This window comes from Stegostoma tigrinum, chromosome 9 (genome assembly GCF_030684315.1).
Source record: "Stegostoma tigrinum isolate sSteTig4 chromosome 9, sSteTig4.hap1, whole genome shotgun sequence".
Lineage (NCBI taxonomy): Eukaryota > Metazoa > Chordata > Chondrichthyes > Orectolobiformes > Stegostomatidae > Stegostoma > Stegostoma tigrinum.
In genome coordinates, this window is record NC_081362.1 from 15,665,821 (window position 1) to 15,686,013 (window position 20,193).

At 42.1% G+C, this 20,193-nt stretch overlaps 1 protein-coding gene across 3 annotated transcripts in view; it reads right to left on the reverse strand.

The window, feature by feature from the left end:
- memo1 (mediator of cell motility 1) overlaps window positions 1-18,810 on the reverse strand; it is a 43,993-nt gene extending 25,183 nt beyond the window's left edge. For 2 of the 3 annotated variants that reach the window (XR_009446123.1, XM_048536937.1), the window contains exons 1-3: window positions 18,654-18,810; window positions 12,292-12,373; window positions 7,349-7,417 (exon numbers count right to left, since the gene is read on the reverse strand). Coding sequence is in view for 2 of the 3 variants with exons in the window: in XM_048536937.1 (XP_048392894.1) it covers window positions 7,349-7,417; window positions 12,292-12,373; window positions 18,654-18,798 (296 nt within the window). In the remaining variant the exon portion in view is untranslated. Of the gene's footprint in view, window positions 1-7,348; window positions 7,418-12,291; window positions 12,374-18,424 lie in introns of all 3 variants that reach the window. The other variant, XM_048536938.2, reaches the window with a different exon arrangement.
- Window positions 18,811-20,193: the final 1,383 nt, after the last annotated feature.

Consider the following 20,193-nt stretch of genomic DNA (forward strand, 5'->3'; position numbering starts at 1 on the left):
TCTCGGTTTGGTGTGCGAGTGCATCCTGCTCGGGCATGTTCCCAAGACACCGGGGGAGATCGGAAACACAGTAGTTTCAGCAGCAGCGATGGTACCTGCAGTGCTGCTCGAGAACAGACAGCTGTCTTCCCCAGACAGCGAGTTAAGTTGAAGACTGTTGAATTTTTAACTTATTCCTTTACTTTCCTAGTTTAAACTTCAAAAGACTTTAAACTATTACCTATTTCTTTATTTTTCTACTATTCTATGAAGTAATGTTTAACTTTTTAAAACTCTTGTTTCTCTTACTACTTTGTACCTAAGCATTTTTTCTACTTAGGTACCTTAATTGCACCATATGTGGCAACATTATACACTTTTCACTATACTCCAGTACTTAAAGCACACGTGACAATAAAATCTAAACCTAAAAACCTGAAAGCTTCAGGAAATCCAAATATATTATATGTACTGGTTTCCCTTTACCTTGTCTGCTCGATACCTCCTCAAAATAGTGTAATAAATCTGTCAGGCATGATTTTTCCTTTATGAAGCCACACTGACTCTTCTTGAAATTATGTGTTTCTAAATGCTCTGCTATTAAATGTTGCATCAAAGACTTCAACATTTTGTCAGTAACAGATGTTTAGCTAACTGGTCTGTAGTTCCCTATTTTGTACCTTTCTCCCTTTTTGAATTAAGGATGTTACATTGGCAGTTTTCCAAAATCTTGAAAGATTATCACTTCTGCATGCGCTGTGTTTGCAACTACTTCTTTTAAAATCCTAGAATATAATCAAGTCCAGGGGACCCATAAGTCTTTAGCCTCCCTCATACATTTCTCCTGAGCAGTTCCAACAAGTCCTCTCTATTTTTAAACTCCATCCAGCTAGCAATAAAAGCCAAAACTCCATGCCCCTTCATCATTAATTACCGTACTTGCATGCTATATTTTTGTGTTGAGTGCACAAGAACACCTAGATCCTTCTGCTCTGAAGTCCCCTATGGAATCTTTCTCCATTTAAATAGTCTGCCTTTTGATTCTTCCTACCAAAGTACATGACCTCACACTTTCCTACATTAAACTCCAACTGCCAAGTTTTTGGCCACTCAAGTACTTACCTATACCCCTTTGCAGTTTTCTTATGTCTCAATCACAATGTGCTTTTTCACCCATTTTTGTATCAACTACAAATCTAGACACAAGACCTTTTCACCTCCAAGTCAGAGACCCGAGAACAGATCTTATTGGTACTCCATTTGTTACATCTTTCCAATCTGAAAAAGACTCATTAATCCAGACTCTCTTTTGCCTGTTAACTAATCCTCAATCCATGCCAATACATGACCTCAATACCATGAACTCCTACCTTGTGCAATAACTATCAAATGCCACCTGGAAATCAAAATACACTACATCTACCAGTTCTCTTATCAACTCTTACTCATTTTATCCTCAAAGAACTCGAGCAATTTTGTCAAACATGGTTTGCCTTGCACAAACCATTTTGTCCCATTTTGAAAATGTCCTGCTTTTTCCTTTATGATGGACGCTAGTATTTTCCCAAGGACAGGCATTAGGCTAGCTGGCCTGTACTCGAAACAAGAACAGAGCGGTGGAGAAACATAGCAGGTGTGGCAGCATATGTCGAGAGAAAACAGGATTAACGTTGAGTCCAGTGATACTTCAACAGTTTGTTTTGTGTCTCTCTCTCTTCTTGAACAGAGACATCACGTCAGCAGTTTTCTAATCTGCTGGAACCCTCTCAGAATCCAGACAGTTCCAGAATATTTCAACTGATGCCACCACCATCTCTTCAGCGGTTCATTCAAAACTTTTGGCTGTAGGCCATCCGGCATCGGCAACTTAGAAAATAAAGTGGCCAAAAGCTCTGAAATATTAAACCATGTAACAGTTATTATCCTGTTGAACGTTTTAAATCAGCTGGTCATCAGTAAACACTGGGCAAATTTAGATACAGTGGAAATAAGCTGGTGACTTCTCACCCCGATTTCAACCCAGCCTTAAAGTCACAATGGTCAAATGCCATTTCTTGATGGAAGCAGCAATTCTGTAATAACAAGTTAAAATTACTTAAGGAGAGCATGGTCACATCCTGCTTTTGGCATCAGTATCTAAGGAAAGATCTCTCACATTTGTGGGAAATCAGTCTGAACACTATTTATATTAAAAGGATTACCCCTTCCTCCTTAATTAGGAATTCTGGAATCACATGTTATCTAGACCAGGTAAAGATAGCAGTTAAGGCTATTAGGTAAATAGATGCATTTTCTGACAACAGACAATAGTTTCATGATAGTCAACAAATTCTTAATTCCAGATTTTTCCATCGAATTCAAATTCTACCATCTGCCATGGCAGGATCTGAACCCGGGTCCCCAGCACATTATCTGGTTCTCTGGATTAACAGTCCAGTGATAATACCACTAATTCATCACTTCCCCTCTTCCAACATTTCCACCACAGCAGTGAAAGTTACTAACTGGGCATATCAAATTCGGCACATGCAGACTGTTTAGGAGATGAGGAACATATCCAACTAAACATAAAAACACAGGTCTGTGATTTCTACTGACAAACCACCACAGGAGGAAGAAAATGGAAATATAAGAAAAACAAACAATTAAAATATCCAGGCTTCCTTTGAATTTAAAACACAAAACAGACTCCTCTCGTCTTCCACTTTAAAATCCACTGTTAGAGCTTGGCAGATAATCCTTACGAAGACAGATCACAAGTACTGCTTAATGCACCCCACAGATAAAGAAGTTAGTTCTGAGAAGGTCTTCAATGGGTCAAGCAAAAACAAAGCATTCCACTTGTGAACAAAGGAAAATGAAAGGGACAATTCTGCTAGCTCACGCTGCTATCAGGAGGGTTTTTTTTAAATTAACTGCCAGTGAGGATTGGAATGCTGGAATACTCTGAAATTCAACCGGAAAAGTGATGCAGAGGAAGTTAGACGAAAATTAAACAGCATCACAACAGTTCATTACAAAGTTGAAGTAAACCTAACCAAGGAAGGCACTATCAATATTTGTGCAAAATCAATAGTCAAACTGTGGCAGCAAAAATTTCAACAGCAGCTGGGGCTTTCAAATCTTATCGATCTTGCATCATTTAAGTGGACTGAGATGTACATTTCTAGTTCTTTTTTGATCTTTCACGTGTTGGAAATGATCTAGTGAAAATAACTAGCAAATGTTTTTCTTATTTAATTGCAGCCATTGTACCATTTCCGTTATCATCTGCACAAGGAGAAACTGTTTGCAGTCACTTACTGATAATGGAAGCAAAACTGATCACCATAGAGCCCTTGTTTCCCTCAAACAAGTGTTTCAGAACTTTAATGCTAGGCAATTTGGCTAAAACAAATACATGATATCAAAAATATATCATTTTGAAACCAAAGCACATGCACTTTTTTCTATGTTAATTTTGAAAAGTGAGCAAGCTAGGGAATTATCCAATCACTTAATCGGAGTTAATCTCCACCTTCTTACCACATTCAGAGCCATCACCCCATCAGTCCCTTCTATCTATCACAGATAATGTCATCTCTGATCTCCGCCTCGTACCATTCTTCACCCGCGCTGCACATCTATCTACTTCTATGCCCAGGCCAAGGAGAATCCTTAGTAATCCCCAACCACTCCCTCACGTATAACTGCATTCACGCAATCCCAACATCAGATTCATTTAACCGTGCACTCACCCTACAGCCCCTTGAAAAACCCACCCTTAGCCCCGCCATCTCAGAAAACTATCTCCTTTCCTTCTTGGAATGGGAGACACAGAGATGGCGTTTACCCAGTTAGCAATTGAGCAATGGAGAGTAAGCTTATCCAAGGAGCAGGTGACTCAGGCACATTAATCTCCTAACCTGCTCTGGCTTAGTTTCATTTTTATCTTTTTTTGGGAGGGGTCTGGTGGTGCAGGCAGAAAAGAGGGGGTTCTTGACCAAAGACATGTTTCCAGTTTCTGTTTCCCATCCAGGTGATATCTGAAGGAGCATTCAGCCAACAAGCGGTTACAGAATCACATACAGCTGCCAGGATGTCATTGTAAGGCTACTAGCAGTCAACATCAAGACTGATACGTAAATAATGGCCATTAAGGCAGGTAGAGACAGCAGCATGGCTCCATTCCATTTTGACAGGCATTGTAGCTCTATCCTTTAAGAGTTAATACTTAGCTCTTTCTTGGTATTGCATGTCCTTACTCCCAAAGGCTCTCTGCTTCCAAAATACATCCAATTGTTTCTGCATTTTGTGAATTCAGAGATAATGCAGAGAATGTTCTCACAATTCTAGATGTGAAACCAATATCTTCTAAATGCTAAGATTTTCCACATTGCTGTAGTCTGGGGAGTCCAGAACAAAGTCATTCTCATACTATCCTGTCCATTTCAATTCATTGTTTTAGAAATCTGAAGCAGACCCTCTCCAATATCCATCAATAAGTGTAACCAGAGCTTACTCATTGTTTTATCTTGCAAATCATGGCTCAGTTCTCTAGTTCTTCTCGGCTAGTTCTTCTCACTGCAGTCTACAGCCAAAGCTACACCTGACAGTCCAGAAGAAACTTTAAAGGTTCACCACTGAATTTCTGTTTGCAGTTTTATAATCTTTGAATTAAGCTTGTTAAGCTTTCAAAGCTTTTCTGCACTCAAGCTTTTAACGATTCGGGCATCTGGACCCCTAATTCTTTGATCCCATCTTCCTTAAACGTGGAGAGCTTCCCAATGTGAACTTTTCACTGGTCATGCTTACTATAAAAATTCTCATTTTTCTCTACGTAGGGCAGCCCAAAACTAGATGGCATAGTTTAAGGTGAGAGAGGAAATACATAAATGTGACCTGACAGGCAACTTTTTCCATATTGAGGATGGTGCACGTATGGAACAAACTGCCACAGGAAGTGGAGATGGCGAGTACAATCACAATTTAAAAGGCATCTGGATGGGTATGAATAGGGAGGATTTAGAGGGATATGGGTCAAATGCTGGCAATTCTTAGGGGCAGGATTTACGTGCATTTGGAAAGGCAAAGACTGATTAGGAATTGTCTCATTAACTTGACTGAGTTTTTTTTGAAGAGGTGAGAAGATGATTGATGAAGGCAGAGTGGCAGGCATTTCGGCAAAGCGTTCGACAGAGTTCTGCGTGAAGACTGGTTCGTAAGGTTAGATCACAAAAATCCAGGAGGAGCTAGACAATTAAAAACAAAATTGGCTTGAGTAGTAGACAGAGGGTGGTACAGCATTGTTTTTTGGACTGGAGGCCAAGGACAGGTGATGCACTACAAGGATCAGTGCTGGGTCCACTGCTTTTAATCATTTATATAAATGATTTGGATGTGAACATAGGAAGTATGGCTAGTAAGTTTGCAGACAACACAAATAGATGGTGTAAAGAAAGTGAAGATTATCCCAGAGTACAATGGGAACCTAGTCGCCTGAGCCAATGGGCCAAGGAACGGCAGAATGAGTTTAATTCAGAAAAATGTGACGTGTTGCATTTTGGTAAGACTGTAATTATTATATACTATGTGGTCGAGACTTAGGGGTGCAGACGCACAGCTCCTTGAAAGTGGAGTCACAGGTAGACAGGGTGGTGTCAATTCTGTTCAATTTCATGCCTGTCACCAGTCAGTCCACCACCTCCTGAAATTTGATCCTGTTTTCCTTCTTCACTACGTTTGTAAACTGCAACAGCTGATCATGATTGTCTCCGGGTACTCCTCCCTCTCACTGTTAACTGGTGACTGTCTCTGGGTGCTTGGCTCTCGTGTTCTTCAATATTTCAAACACCTTTGACACTGCCAACTGTGAGGAATCATGGAACATGTTCCTTAAATTTGGCTGCGGCAGAAATTCATCACCATTCATGATGATGTGTTCTTCAATATTTCAAACACCTTTGACACTGCCAACTGTGAGGAATCATGGAACATGTTCCTTAAATTTGGCTGCGGCAGAAATTCATCACCATTCATGATGATGTCAATCATCCTCACCAACAGATCCACCACAGACCCAATAAGTGCAAACTGAGGTTAAGCAGCCTGGTGTCACTGCACCGAAGCTTCCACACTGCAACACACTACCCTATCTTCATGAAGCCACTGGCTGCAGTGGGGCTAACCTACAGGAAAAGTGGGCAAACTGTTCAAAATTTGATAGCTCCAGGCCCGAACCAAGGCCATCTTAACTTCTGCCATTGAGCAAAGCATGTACACAACACCTGCTTGCACACTCGAGGCCAATCTACAAAATAAAACTGACACATTCACAAGCCACAGAGAGAATGGTCCTCAGGCTAAAGATCCGAAAAACAAAAGGTTCTCTATTCGCCCGCTCCTGCTACACAACACTGCCCCTGCAACTTCCAAAATCCGTGAAGAGCCATTGGGCTACACTGATAATTTCCTTAGCTCAGGAGTCTCCTCAATGTGAGCACACGTTGACAACTGAACCTAACATCAAGGCAACCGCAGCCTTTGGTCTCCTGAGGAAAAAAAAAGTTCGAAGTCCCAAGACCAGAACCAAAATCAAAGATCTATTGAGCAGCAATGGATCCCACCCTCCTGGAAGCATCAGAAACATGGACCATGTACAGCAGACATCTCAAAATCTCTGGAGAGTGATCAGAAATGCTACCTTCACAATCTTGCAAATCCTCTACAGACCTAGCATACCAACACAAGTGTCCTCTCCCAGAACAATATCACCAATATCGAGGCAATGGTCACTCACAACCTAAACAAGTGATCTATTCAGAGGTCTGTGATGGCAAACAATTATTAAGAATGCAGGGGAAACACTGCAAGAAGGTCTTGAAAAATGCAAAATCCCAGACACATGAGAACCACTTGTCCGAGAATGCACAAAGTGGAGAAGCAGCATGTGTGTGTGTGTGTGTGTGTGTGTGTGTGTGTGTGTGTGTGTGTGTGTGTGTGTGTGTGGGGGGGGGGCCAAACCCTTCAAGCAGAGCACGTGGACACCAAATACAAGCAGCAGAGAGGGCACAGAATCTACAGCATCTCGCCAACCTGCTTCACTACTTATGGTAGAGTCTGTGCCTCCAGGACTGGACTATTCAGCCATGACAGAAACCCCCACTATGGCTCACTCCTCCCTGTCCCTCGGAAGACGTGGCATCCATATTACTGCTGGCCAACTAATCCTTCAGTCTTTACTTTTACCACACAAGCCTAAAAGGTAGGAAGATTCCCATCATTTAATGGCTCCTACTCACCCAATTCTGCTCTATTCCTCCTTCAAAATTAACCTTGCTTAAGATGGTATTTACCAGAAGAGTAGCTCCAGTATTTGAGATTCACTTACGTGATTGATGGATCCACTTGCTTGTAAGCATGAGCAGCACAAGATCCACAGTATGTGTATCCTGCATGACTGTAAAACAAAGAAAAGGTTGGCGTAAACATCAAAATCCCTCACAAAATCTCTTTGCAGACCTAATCAAAACGTCCACAGCCAGGCGAACATCCTGAATAGAACCTGGCTTTAAACAAGCAGCCCGCTACAGTGCAGGCTTCCAACTGGAAGCTAAATACTGACTGACAGACAGGGAAGGAGAATCTAAAGGACTCAGAAAGGGGCTTACCTTGGGGGGCACCTTTTGGCAGCAATTACAAAGCCACAATTGATAGAGGCTAACGTTCAAGTAGTGACTGCATCAGAAACAAGTAGAAAAGGTGGATGAGAAATTCAAATGTAACATCCCCAGGAATTGCCATGAAATGCATTTAAGTTAAATTTATTTGTCTGTATTCCTATGGCCAGGACATATGTAACAATCAGGTTTTCAAAGCTTCAGATACTGTGAACTTTGCACCAAAAATGTACGCGTGGCATAAGAGACGACCTCTGGAATGACCATTACATTATCTCAGCATGATGATCGTTCTAACACAACAGGTAGATTTTTAATAATTTTTAAATGGTTGCAACATTACACTTGTGGCATCATACCACACGTGTGCTGACAATATTCACTGGCAAGCAGTGCAGCCCTCCCCCATCACTGTTGCTCAATTAATTTCTCAGGCCAACTAATTCATTCAAGATGACAAACTGTTAAGTGCATCATTTTTTAAATATATATTTTAAAAAAGATGTCAGGAACTGTATGTACAGGACAGTTTGGAGTTTGTGACACACCAACCGATATAATCCTGGAATTGCACACCTATGTTTTGTACATGAAAGGGGGAGTGAAAGGTTCAAGTAATAAAGTCACTATTTGGTGGTAGGTTGAGGATGAGCAAAATCTAATAAGATTACAAAACCCATACTGTATAGCAAAATTGTTGGTAATTGTGATGAAAGGTAAAAGGTTTTGATAGCAAAGCAAAAAAACTATTCTTTCTAGATGGGGAGTCAATGAATCAATTTAAAATTGTTAGCAAGAGAGAGAAGAAAGGTTAAATACATATTTTACACAGGAGATGTAATGAATGATCAACTACTTTATGCTCAAGTCAGATGCATTGCATTCGTTACAGGACAACAGGATAAATATTTCAGACAGAACATAGCTAATAAGCAACCAGTAGGGTAGAGAATTTGTTAGGCAAGAATTAGCATAGACACAAGAGATGAATAGCTCTAGTATGCTGCGTTCCAAAATCCAAATGCCAGGGCAACTTCAAAACTTCCCGTTCCAAGAAAAAAAACAGCAAATACACAAACGTGGAACAACATAGGTTAGTACCAGGTCATGGGGCATCCCCTACACTACACCACCACCGATGTTACCTTCTTACCCATTTTTGGTTAGTTGTTTCTTATTGAGATAACCTTAGTGTTTGTCTTTTAAGAATTATGCTAAAGCACGTAATTATCAAATGGTTGGGGATGAATTAAATGATAAGCTAACCTGCGCAGATTTTTACATTATGCGGAGGCTTCAACTTTGCAGCTTAAGACATTAAAATAAAACCAAGACTGACAGCCAAGTATACGCTCAGGAATCTTTTTAAAGCCCCTCTCAATAAGGAGGAGAAAATATTTTTGAAAATCCAGAAAGCCTCTATGCTGTCAGGAATTGCGTCAGGCTACGTAATTAAGGAAGCATTTTTACTGCAGCTGTACATGGCCTTGTTAAGACAACATCTGGAGAAAGCACTGAGTAGTTTTGGTCTCCTTAACCAAGAAAACACTTGCTTGCCACAGTGGGAATACAGTGTAGGTTCAAATGACTGATTCCTAGGATAGTAGGTTTATCGCATGAAGAATTAGTGGGTCAACTTGACACATTTGCTGGAGTTTAGAATGAAGGGGAGAGATCTCATTGAAACATGTAAAAAAATTCTCATAGGTTGGACAGATTGGATCCAGTGATGAGGTTACCTTCGGATAGGGACTTCAGCACAAGTGGTCACAGTCGCAGGATACGTAGTAGGCCATTTTAGACGGAGGAGAAATGTCTTCACTCGGAGAATGGTGAACCTGTGAAATTCTCTACCACAGAAGGCAGTGGAGGCTAAAGCCTCTGAATACATTTAAAAAGTAGATCGCGAGCAGTTGTTCAAGGTGATGCTGGTAAGCAATCCTCCACAACCAGTGAAACTTGTGATGCAGGTAGCACTCACAGGATGCAGTTAGGCAGGCAATTATAGGAGTTTAGCTCAGTAACGATGAAACAGCGGTGTTATCTATCTGGCCAATGATAGTGTGACTGGCAGGTGGTCTTGGAACCAATGATGTTCCAATGGACTTACTGCCATCCTCCTTCCAAGTGGGGGAAGATCATGATGGCTTTGGCCAAGGGAAGAATGTTGACCAGGGCACTCAGAGAACATGCAAATCTTTCTCAAGTAGTGCCATAGATTCTTTAACACATTCATGGACAGAGACTCGCCTGAAAGACAAACTCTCCAAAAATGCATCGCTTTCTGCATGTGACCACCTGCTTTAGACATGAACGCAGTGCAGTAAACATTCCAGATGCAAGAGACATTAGGGAAAGCAAATGGAAGATTTGTAGCTCAGGTTTAGGTTCTGGATGCAAGTTTGCTCACTGAGCTGGAAGGTTCGTTTTCAGACGTTTCGTCACATTCTAGGTAACATCGTCAGTGAGCCTCCGGTGAAGCGCTGGTGTTATGTCCTGCTTTCTATTTACGTGTTTATGTTTCCTTGGGTTGGTGATGACATAAACACAGGAAAAGACATTTCCTGTGTTGGTGATGTCATTTCCTGTTCTTTTTCTCAGAGGGTGATAGATTGGCTCCAAATCAATGTGTTTGTTGATGGAGTTCCGGTTGGAATGCCATGCTTCTAGGAATTCTCATGTATGTCTCTGTTTGGCTTATCCTAGGATGGATGTGTTGTCCCAATCAAAGTGGTGTCCTTCCTCATCTGTATGTAAGGATACGAGTGATAGTGGGTCATGTCGTTTTGTGGCTAGTTGATGTTCATTGCTCACCAGTATCCTCACATACAGGTGAGAAGGACACCTCTTTGATTGGGACAACACATCCATCCTAGGACAAGCCAAACGGAGACACGCACGAGAATTCCTAGAAGCATGGCATTCCAACCGGAATTCCATCAACAAACACATTGACTTGGAGCCAATCTACCATCCCCTGAGAAAAAGAACAGGAAATGACATCACCAACCCAAGGAAACCTAAACACAAATAGAAAGTGGGACATAACACCAGCGCTTCACCAGAGGCTCGCTGATGACGTTACCTAGAATGGTGACGAAACGTCTGAAAACGGACCTTCCAGCTCAGCAAGCAAACTCACATCCAGCATCATCTCTGTATTCAGGCACTGACATAATTTTACATAAACCCACCCAGAACAATATAACATGTGAATCACTTATATTTTTGCTGGCTCAGAGCTGTTAACAGCTTTTCAATATCAACATCAATCAATAAATTGGCCAAAGAATACCAACATGATTTTTGTAAAAAACCTTGAGCTCAAATTTCAAGCTAAGACTGGGGAATGTAGCTACTTAATTGGTAACTGAGAACTGAAGCAGCCAGTTAAATAGCTGGTTCAATCGTAATGAAACTGTCATCTACATAATTATTTTCACAAGGCACTTCACACAATGAAGTACTCTAAAGCTTAGTCATTGTTGTAATGAAGGGAAATGAGACAATTCAATTTTCACACAGCAAATGCCCATAAACCGCAATGAGGTTAATAACCAGAGATGTTGGTTGAGGGATAAAAATTGGTCAGGATGTAGAATGAATTCCCTGCTCTTCTTTGAATTAGACCACAGAATATCCACCCCTGAATGAGTCCAACCTCGAAGTGAAAAGCTGGTGACCTCGACAATACAGCAATCCCTCACTACCGCACTGGAGCACAGACCTGCATTGCACAATCATGTTTCTCATGTGGGCTTGAAGCCACAACCTTCTGTTTCAAGGGACAACTGCGATATTACTGAGCCAAGGCTGACATTTCCTCGCTATCACAAATGACAAAGCAAGTCATGCACAAACAAAATTTTGACAGAACAAAACTGAAGTTTAATCATCCAAATGCCTTGGCAATCCGTTTTCACAAGTGTACCTTCTCTCAGTGAGATGTAAAAGCAAGGTTCCACATGTCTATTCAGAAGGATGCAAAACACACAACGGTATGGGTTGGGAATGCTTTACCCCAAAAGCTTGGGACCAATTATTTTTGGGACAAAAGGTACTCGCAGCTTTTGGATACACACACCCCTATAAAGTCCATCCAAGCCCTTTGGGGGGGAAAAAAGTTTTGGTCAGCTCAATCAGACCTCAAAGCAAAGTTAATTTTCACAGAAAGGCTCTGAATGGATCAGAACAGACCAGCAGTCATGTTGAGTTTCGGCCTCTGGGATAAAAAGCTTCAGGTCCGTTCGGGACAACTTATTTTTCCTCCAAAGGGCACAAACCCAGCGTGTCTACAGGTCTGTTCAGGTTTATTTTCAAGAAGACCATCAGGTGTTCAGGTCTTTTTGGTTTTCGAAAGGATATCTCACCTGTATTCAAAGAGGGCTACCTCCTTTTACCAACACCACTCAAAACCAAACTTGGCAGTTCTACAGTTTTGATGCACATTTACCCATCCTCTTAACAGGATGGAAGTGAAACATAATTGGAAAACCCTTCAGATGTGAAAAGGTGCATTATAATCAAGATTATTTATTTACACCTAAAGCAAACATGTTGTGCATTATTAGTTTAAATGGAGGTGTGAGTGAGTTTGCCATTTAACTTGTCACTCTAAAAGGCTCTGTTGACTTCTTTTAAAGGAAGGACTTACGGTGCAATAATGGCTCTAGCTGGCCTCCCAGTGGGTTGTGCTTGGGCGAGCCAGTTTTCTAATTGTGCATTCAGTTGAGGTCCTGAAAACAAACAAAGGAAGTTTAAATAAAACATCTTGTTAATTAGTTCCGGCTACAGATTTCAAATAGATCCTTTTATGAAACCTTGCTCCTTCTCCAACCTCAAACCCTTTTCTAGCTCAGCAACTTCAACTGCAATCCAGCTAAGCCAAGAACACCCTGTTCCTTTGACACTGGTACATCCCCTATTTGCACTTGATACTCAGTGTATACTTTCAACACACTTTCCCTATTCTTCTAACAGCCTCATTAAAAGCCACTGCTTTCTGACCAGTCTTTTAGTCATGGTTTAATATCTCTCATCACTCACTTACATTTTTACAACAGCAGGATGCCTTAATGTACACACCAATGATGAAACAAGAATTACTGGGGCCATGCAGAAGGCTAGGATTGGAAGAGCATGTAATCTTGAATGATGTAAGACTGAAAGAGGTTTGGGGGGGGGGGGGGGGGGGGGGGGGGGGAGGCCAGAGAAAGATTTGAAAACAATTGACAATTTTATAATCCACATTGTAAATTGTGTAGTGTCAGAGAACCTACTGATTTTTCATTGTTTTTATTTTATTCTGGGAATTAAGAACTAAAGGTGACTTTTGGATATGAGCAACAGCTTTTGTTAAAAGGAAAACAGACCAGACAAGCTTGTATTTATTCATAAGGCCAGGCCTGGAAGTTAATTAAAGGTGGGTTCTCGATCAAGGTTCTGCAGATGTTTTGTTACCAGGAACAGTATTATGCTTAAAAACAGATAGAAGTTGGGCATTAAGGTCTGTACTTGGAAATTGGTTCCAGCCAGTCTCGAAAGGATGTTATGACAGATGCTGAATGGGAACTGGGACCTCATGGAGGAGATGGTCATAGTTTGAATGGGACGCTATACAGTGTTTTCTGTGGATGGTCGGTCTGGGAGTTGATGTTATAAAACGAAGGTTTGAAAACTCCCTGCCTAAACTCCCATGAGCAGCAAGTATTACTGCCTTTACCTGAGTGAACCACAAATGTACTCCGAAGCAAAATCTTCGGAAAAATGAACAAAGAGACCATTATCCCTGACTGTGGAACAATGCATCATGAAAGCAACCTGACCTGTTTTGTTACTTATTTTATTTATCCTTTAAACTGTTTGCTTGGCCATCTGTCTTTTGCGGGAATGGGGTTGAAAACACACACTTAATCAGCTTAATGTGCTGTTTAATTTTCTGTTGAAAAAGACATTGTGGCTCTCTAAGTGGTTAAGTCTTCTGCTTAACATACAAAACCTGTGTCTGGAAATTAATGATTCCAAAGTCTGGGACTGGTTCATCAAAAATCTGCTTATGACCACTAAAGTGGTTATTTAGGGGTCTTCTATGGTTTAATTTTACTGCGTTGTGAACACAGAGGTACTAAGGCTGATAGGTTTAACTGTCTGTCGCCATGTCATCACAAAACAAACTAAGCTCATTACTATGTGTTTTCAAAGCTGGTACATAGACAGAACAGATTAGGATTCTAAACTGAACAAATAAATCCAAAAGTGCTCAAGAGAAACAGTGCATATTTTAAAATATATTAAGATCAATTGTTTGAAAAGTAAAGATGAATGATTTGGCTAAGATATTGTAAAATTCAAGGAATTGTATGCCACAAATGATTTAGACAATTGTGTCTTTGAATGCCATTTTAAAAAAATTGCATTCACAATAAGCAAAAATACTCCCTTGTTCTTGTTTAGGATACTTTTTTGTAGAAATGTACATCACTTTATATTCCTCAAAACAGCAGAAGGAGAACAACCTGGTGAAACAAATTGTAGCTGATGCTGCTAAACACCAATGCCCAAGAACTGCTGCCAATCTGGGACACATGGCTGTAGGCATCAGTGCAATCCTCAAAGAAATGACAAAATCATCGGAGGGCCTTTGCACCTCAGAAACCATTTTTAAAAAAGCAGCAACAGGTGATTGCAGCCATTTAGTCCATCTAGCTAATGCTTCTGTGAGATACCTCCAGTTCACCTCCATAACTTCCAAGTACATTTTCCATAGTTCTTTGTCTTTACCCTCTACCTTAAAGACGATTCTAGCTACAGATCACTCAAGCCATGCTTTCTGACATCAATCCTGAACTCCCATATTAGCAGTTTGCTCTCATCACTTGTCATTGAAGTCATGACTTAACTGAGGAAAATCTGAGAAGTAATTCAGCCCTTCAGCTTGTTTCATCATTCAATCAGATCAACAGCTGCAGCTCCATGTTCCTTCATACTTTAATTCACAATGTCTATCCAACTCGGTCATAAAATTTTTGATTTCATAACAGCCTTCAGGATTAAAATTTTAAATTCCAATTAAGCCCTCAAATATTCCACATGATCCTCTCTCAGCCAAGTGTTTAGTCAGCGTGTCTGCCAGACTGACAACTGGGGAGAAGGGTCAATATTTCACTCAATCTCTTTTTTTTCCATTGAAAGGTCATTCATGTGAGTAATTATTTTACGATATAGAAGTCAGTGAAAGGACAGCAGTTCCAGTTAGAGTGTTACCATGTAAATCAGCCTTATGTAATCCCGGATTTGCATTGTTCAATGGGTCACAGGGTCACTTCATGGTAAAACACAATCTTGTTCCTTTATCTTTCAGAAAGTGGTGTGAAAATTTGGAATTTGATATACTATATAGATTGATAGCCTCTTGGTAGGGTTAGAATGAATCTATGATATTTACCTGGCGCATTAATTATCTCCCACATATCTGAAGTTATTAACCAGAACTAGTCCTGACATTCTGATTCAGCATTAATCTGACAAGGCCAACAGAAAGGCCCTTTACAAAACTTCCTGGCTCATTGAACTTAGTTCATTACAGAAAGTAACACAAATAGTCCTGCATTTACTTGGCTCTGACTGCAGTGCTCAAAGGAGCTGCCATTTGGAAATCATGCTTTAAAATAACAGACAGCGGCAACGCCAGACAGCAGCTGGTTGGCAGGAGTGAGCAACTTTAATAAAAAACCCTGCCATAGACTTGCTACATGATGGGGTGATCAAAGCTGCTTTGAAAGGCAACTGCAACAGCTGTAAAACAAGTCTTAAGTTCACCAAACCAAACGAAGAAATCACAAGAATTTGAATCTCTATCCATATTCCAGCAAGTTCTTAGAATTATCAGAGTTAAAAGGAAATACCACTTAGTGGCGCTGCAATAAGAATGCCAGAGAATCAAAACCACTAAGCAGCTCCAAATCAGCAACTCTCTTGATACAGGAAATGGCAAAGATTTTTATTAACAGCCAACACATTACGGGAACAAATTCATCACTGGCATTTTGCAATGGGTATCATCTATAATCTTGTATCCCCAAGCTATTGGTATGTAAATGGGATTAAGCCCACATGTTCAGCTTCCTTCACTAGACAGAGATAATGCATGGACTCACACCACGCAATAACAACTGGCTGTTCGCATTACGTTATACACTTACATTGGCACTTACCACAGCCTCACCATGAACAGAAGCAGCAAATTCAAAGGGCTATTTAGCTTCCTTCTGCTATTTCTAATTACCCTGTCAATACTGCACTGAGGACTTCAGTAAAAACAGATTAAAAAGAATCAAATTATCTCACTTGATCCCAGCAAAACGGTTCAGAAATAAAGGAAAACAATATGGACACCATGTGAAATTCTATAACACAGCACAAACTTCCTGACATTGCTCAAGTCACTGTTTATGCAATCATGTAACTATTCACAAAAAGGGAGGGGGGGAATGGCAAATTTAGGTTTAATTCTTAAAAGGCTAAGGAAAATGATTACCATTCGGATACCATGCTGTCATCCAACACCAAGTACAGTTAAGTAAAGTACTCCCACTAGTTTACACCCCAAGTCTCACTGACAATAGTCAAACTGATTTCCCTCCACTGTCAACCCAATGTTTACACATCAACTTCCCCTTCCATTGTACGTCTGTGCTCATTCATTTCATTAGGCAAAAGAATTTATACACACGGGAATACAATAGCATTTAGGCAACTAGCCATTGTGTTGCATTGTCAGTTCAGAAAAAGTAAATTATGGAAGAAAATAAAGCTCCTCCCTCCCTGTCTCTATCCCAAAGCCAAACACAAAATTTACCACATCGTTCCTTGACAGCAAATTTACTGTCAAGTCCGTTTCAGTCTGGATACAAAGGAAAAAGCCATTATTCCTTCTATTTAGGCTGGCTTGAGTAAAGTGAAGGCCAATGACCTAACCAAAAGCTCTACAGCATCCTCCCAGTATTATCTGCATATATCTGCACACACTCCCTCCCACTTCCAAAACCCAACCCTACTACTCTGATGCCACCACAATGGAACACGGGCTTGACTTATGCTGAGGGGAAAGAGAAACTTCAAATGTTAACAATTTATACAACAGAAAACTTTGTACTCTACACTTGAAATTTCACATTCACAACGAGTGCAAGAAAGTTTTGAACAAATCTCTCCTTCCAGCAATATCATCTAATGTACAAGATGAAAACATTCAATGCTTCAATAACATTGGGTCAAACCATTCCCTCAACTTTGTCAAATACAGTCATCAAACTCAATTCTCTTCCCCAGCGTCCTGTTATGCACTTTTCTCCCCACATAAATAACCTCTTCCGTCCAATTACAATCTTTTCCATGCTATCAGAGCTGAAGGAGAGTCACAGGACTTGAAATGTTAACTGCTTTCTCTCCACAAATGCTGTCAGACCTGACTTGTTTTTGTTTATTTCAGATGTCCAGCATCTACACTCCTTTATTCTATGCTTTTTTTCCCTGTCCCAATCAGGCAGTGCCTTCTCACATGTTCCTGATCACTGAGACTTCAGAAAACTCTGCTCGTGCTATTCATTCTCTATCCCACTGTTGTTCCTACAAGCCACCCAAAACGTACTTACACTGATCAAACCTTGTCCCCAATGACAATATCACATCAAATGTTCCATCTAAAATTAGTTTTCAACCCAAATACAGAGGATATTGGCACAGCTACTCAATGCCAGATCCCTGCCACAATCCAACTACCCTTTTCACTCACACCTCCACCCTGCCATTCTCACTAAAGCTGCCACACTGTGCCACTCCTGCCCATAGCCCTTCCATTCTTCCATTTTCCATCCATAATGACCTTACAACCTTCATGTTACTGCTCCTACATTATCACTAGTGCCCCTTTTCTTTCTATTAGCAATACACACCCAACTAACTTAAACCCAACCAACCCAACTAAACCCATAGAACTCACTCATACTTTATGCGATCACCCCTTATTAACCCATCCATATGACAATCCTCCTCTTCACATCGATATCCTGTCACCCTTCCCACAACTAACATACCCATAACCCATCTTCACCATTAACCCACACACATTCTCATATCAGCTAATTATTACATCAAGATGCTAATTCTATCACACCATCCCACAACCTTGTCCTGCATGTTCACCAACACTACCAAATTGCCTGTCCTGTCTCTTGCCACCACAACGATACATACAGCCCTTCCCCAAACCCTGTCCCATCTCCCAACCTCCCACCACCCTGTCCAATCTCCATCTCTCTCTTCCCCCCCAACCAACAGCCGAATCCCATGTCTTCTCTTCCCCACATCTGCACCCCACCCTTCAATCCCATATCTGTTCTCAACATCTCACATCCCCCCCAACACCAGTCTCATCTCTCTCTCTCCCCCCGCACCCCCCACCCCGGGCACATGTCCCTCCATCCCCCACCACACCCCAGTCCCATCTTTCTGTCTCTCCCCCGCCCTGCCTGTCTGCACACCCCTCCCTAATAACACATACACAGACCCCAGTCCCACCTCTTCCCCCATGCCCCCACTCCAGACCCAGAGCTTCCTCCTTCTTCAGCCCCTATGTCTAGACCACCTGCACATCCATCGCTCCACTATCACCCCCAGCCCTATCCCTGTGTGTGTCTCACCCTCTTTCCACCCCCACCCGGCCTCTCCATTCCCCAGTATCTCTCCCTCCCACTCAGTCTCTAGCCCCTCCCGAGCAGGCTCCTAACCTGAGGCCGTATACCAGCTCCCGGCGTGACTGGCCTCTCGGCAGACTGCTCGGCTGGACATCTTGGAGCCGGACCCTCCTATGATGGGGGATCTCAGCCGCTGGAGGTGGGGGTGATGGGGAGGGGGGGGGGAGGGGAGAAATGGGGTAGGGAAAGGGGAGGGGGGGAAGAGGGGAGATGGGGTAGGGGATGTGGGACTAGAAGGGCCGCGGCCCGGGGCCAGAGGCACCTGAGGAGAAGGGGACAGTGTCCCGCACGGAGCAGACCGCCAGCCGCCGGCTCGACCCCTGGCAGCGAGAACAAAGCGGCCGCCGAGCCGAGCCGTCCCGGTCCCAGAAAGGGAGGGGGAGAGCCCGGCGCATGCGCATGGCCATGGCGTCAGCGTCCTGACGTCACCCAAACGCACCGGGAATGATGCCATGACGCACATATCCATCCACCACCCCGCTCATTGGGTCACAGGCCGACGCCGCGGGCCTGCGTGACGTCATGGCGCAAAGGCATCTACCGTGATGACGCTGCCGAAGTTTTGCGCGGTTGCCCGGCCCTTTGGCTTGTATGGTTTGCGCATGTGTGTGACCTGGCTCCTGATGTTGTGTTGCAGACGCGCTTCCCCCCCCCAACGTTGGTGTTTTAGTTTTGAGGTACATTCTCTGCACATTTCTGAATATTTTCAAATTTGTCACATCTCCAACTTTTTCACCCCCGGTTAGAGTCATTGAGGCCTGCAGCACAGAGAAAAGGTCCTTTGGCACATCAATTTTCCAGCACATTGGCCCACAGCCTTGTGAGGCTTGGTCCTGCAAGCTCACATCTAAATACTTCTTAAGGTTCATAAGCGTTTCTGCCTCTACCACCCTTACAGGCAGCAAATTCCAAATTCACAGTAGCCTCTGGGCAAAAAAAAGTTTCCTCACATCTCCTCTAAACCTGCTGTCATGCACCATAATTCTGTACCCTCCAATTATTGATGTCTGCACCACGGGGAAAATCTACTTCCTGCCTATGTATGATAACGAGGTGTAGAGCTGGATGAACACAGCAGGCCAAGCAGCATCAGAGGAGCAGGAAAGCTGATGTTTTGAGCTGAAGAAGGATCTAGGCCCAAAACGTCAGCCTTCCTGCTCCTATGATGCTGCTTGTCCTGCTGTGTTCATCCAGCTCTACACCTTGTTATCTCAGATTCTCCAGCATCTACAGTTCCTACTATCTCCTGTCTATCTATGCGTCTTGTACTTTTATATACGTCAATCATGTTCCCCTTCTGTCTCCTCTACTCCAAGGCAAACAACTCCAGTCTATCCAATCCAAGAGCATCCACGTGAAACTTCATCTCCACATGTGCTGTATCTTGGCAGATGTCTGCATGTGTTTCCTTTAACATATTTTACTACATTAATATTAATGCAAAGAGCAAACTCCCCAATAGCATTAACCAATCCCGTGGCATAATTTCTTCCATCAAGTTTTTTTGAAATTATGTCTTTGTTCAAACCAAATTGTATTCTTTAACCTAATTTTTGTACCAATCTCTTCAAGGAATAGTCGAGCGGCTCAGGTTTTTTGTTCTACTGAGGGTTTCCAGCAATTTCAAAATTGTCAGGTGCACAAGTTTCTTTGCTCGATCTTCATCGCATCATAATGAGAGATAGTAAGAACTGTCAATGCTGGATTCAGAGATAATAGAATGTGGAGCTGGAGGAGCAAGCAGGCCAGGCAGCATCAGAAGAGCAGGAAAGTTACGTTTCTGGTTGGGACCCTTCTTCAAA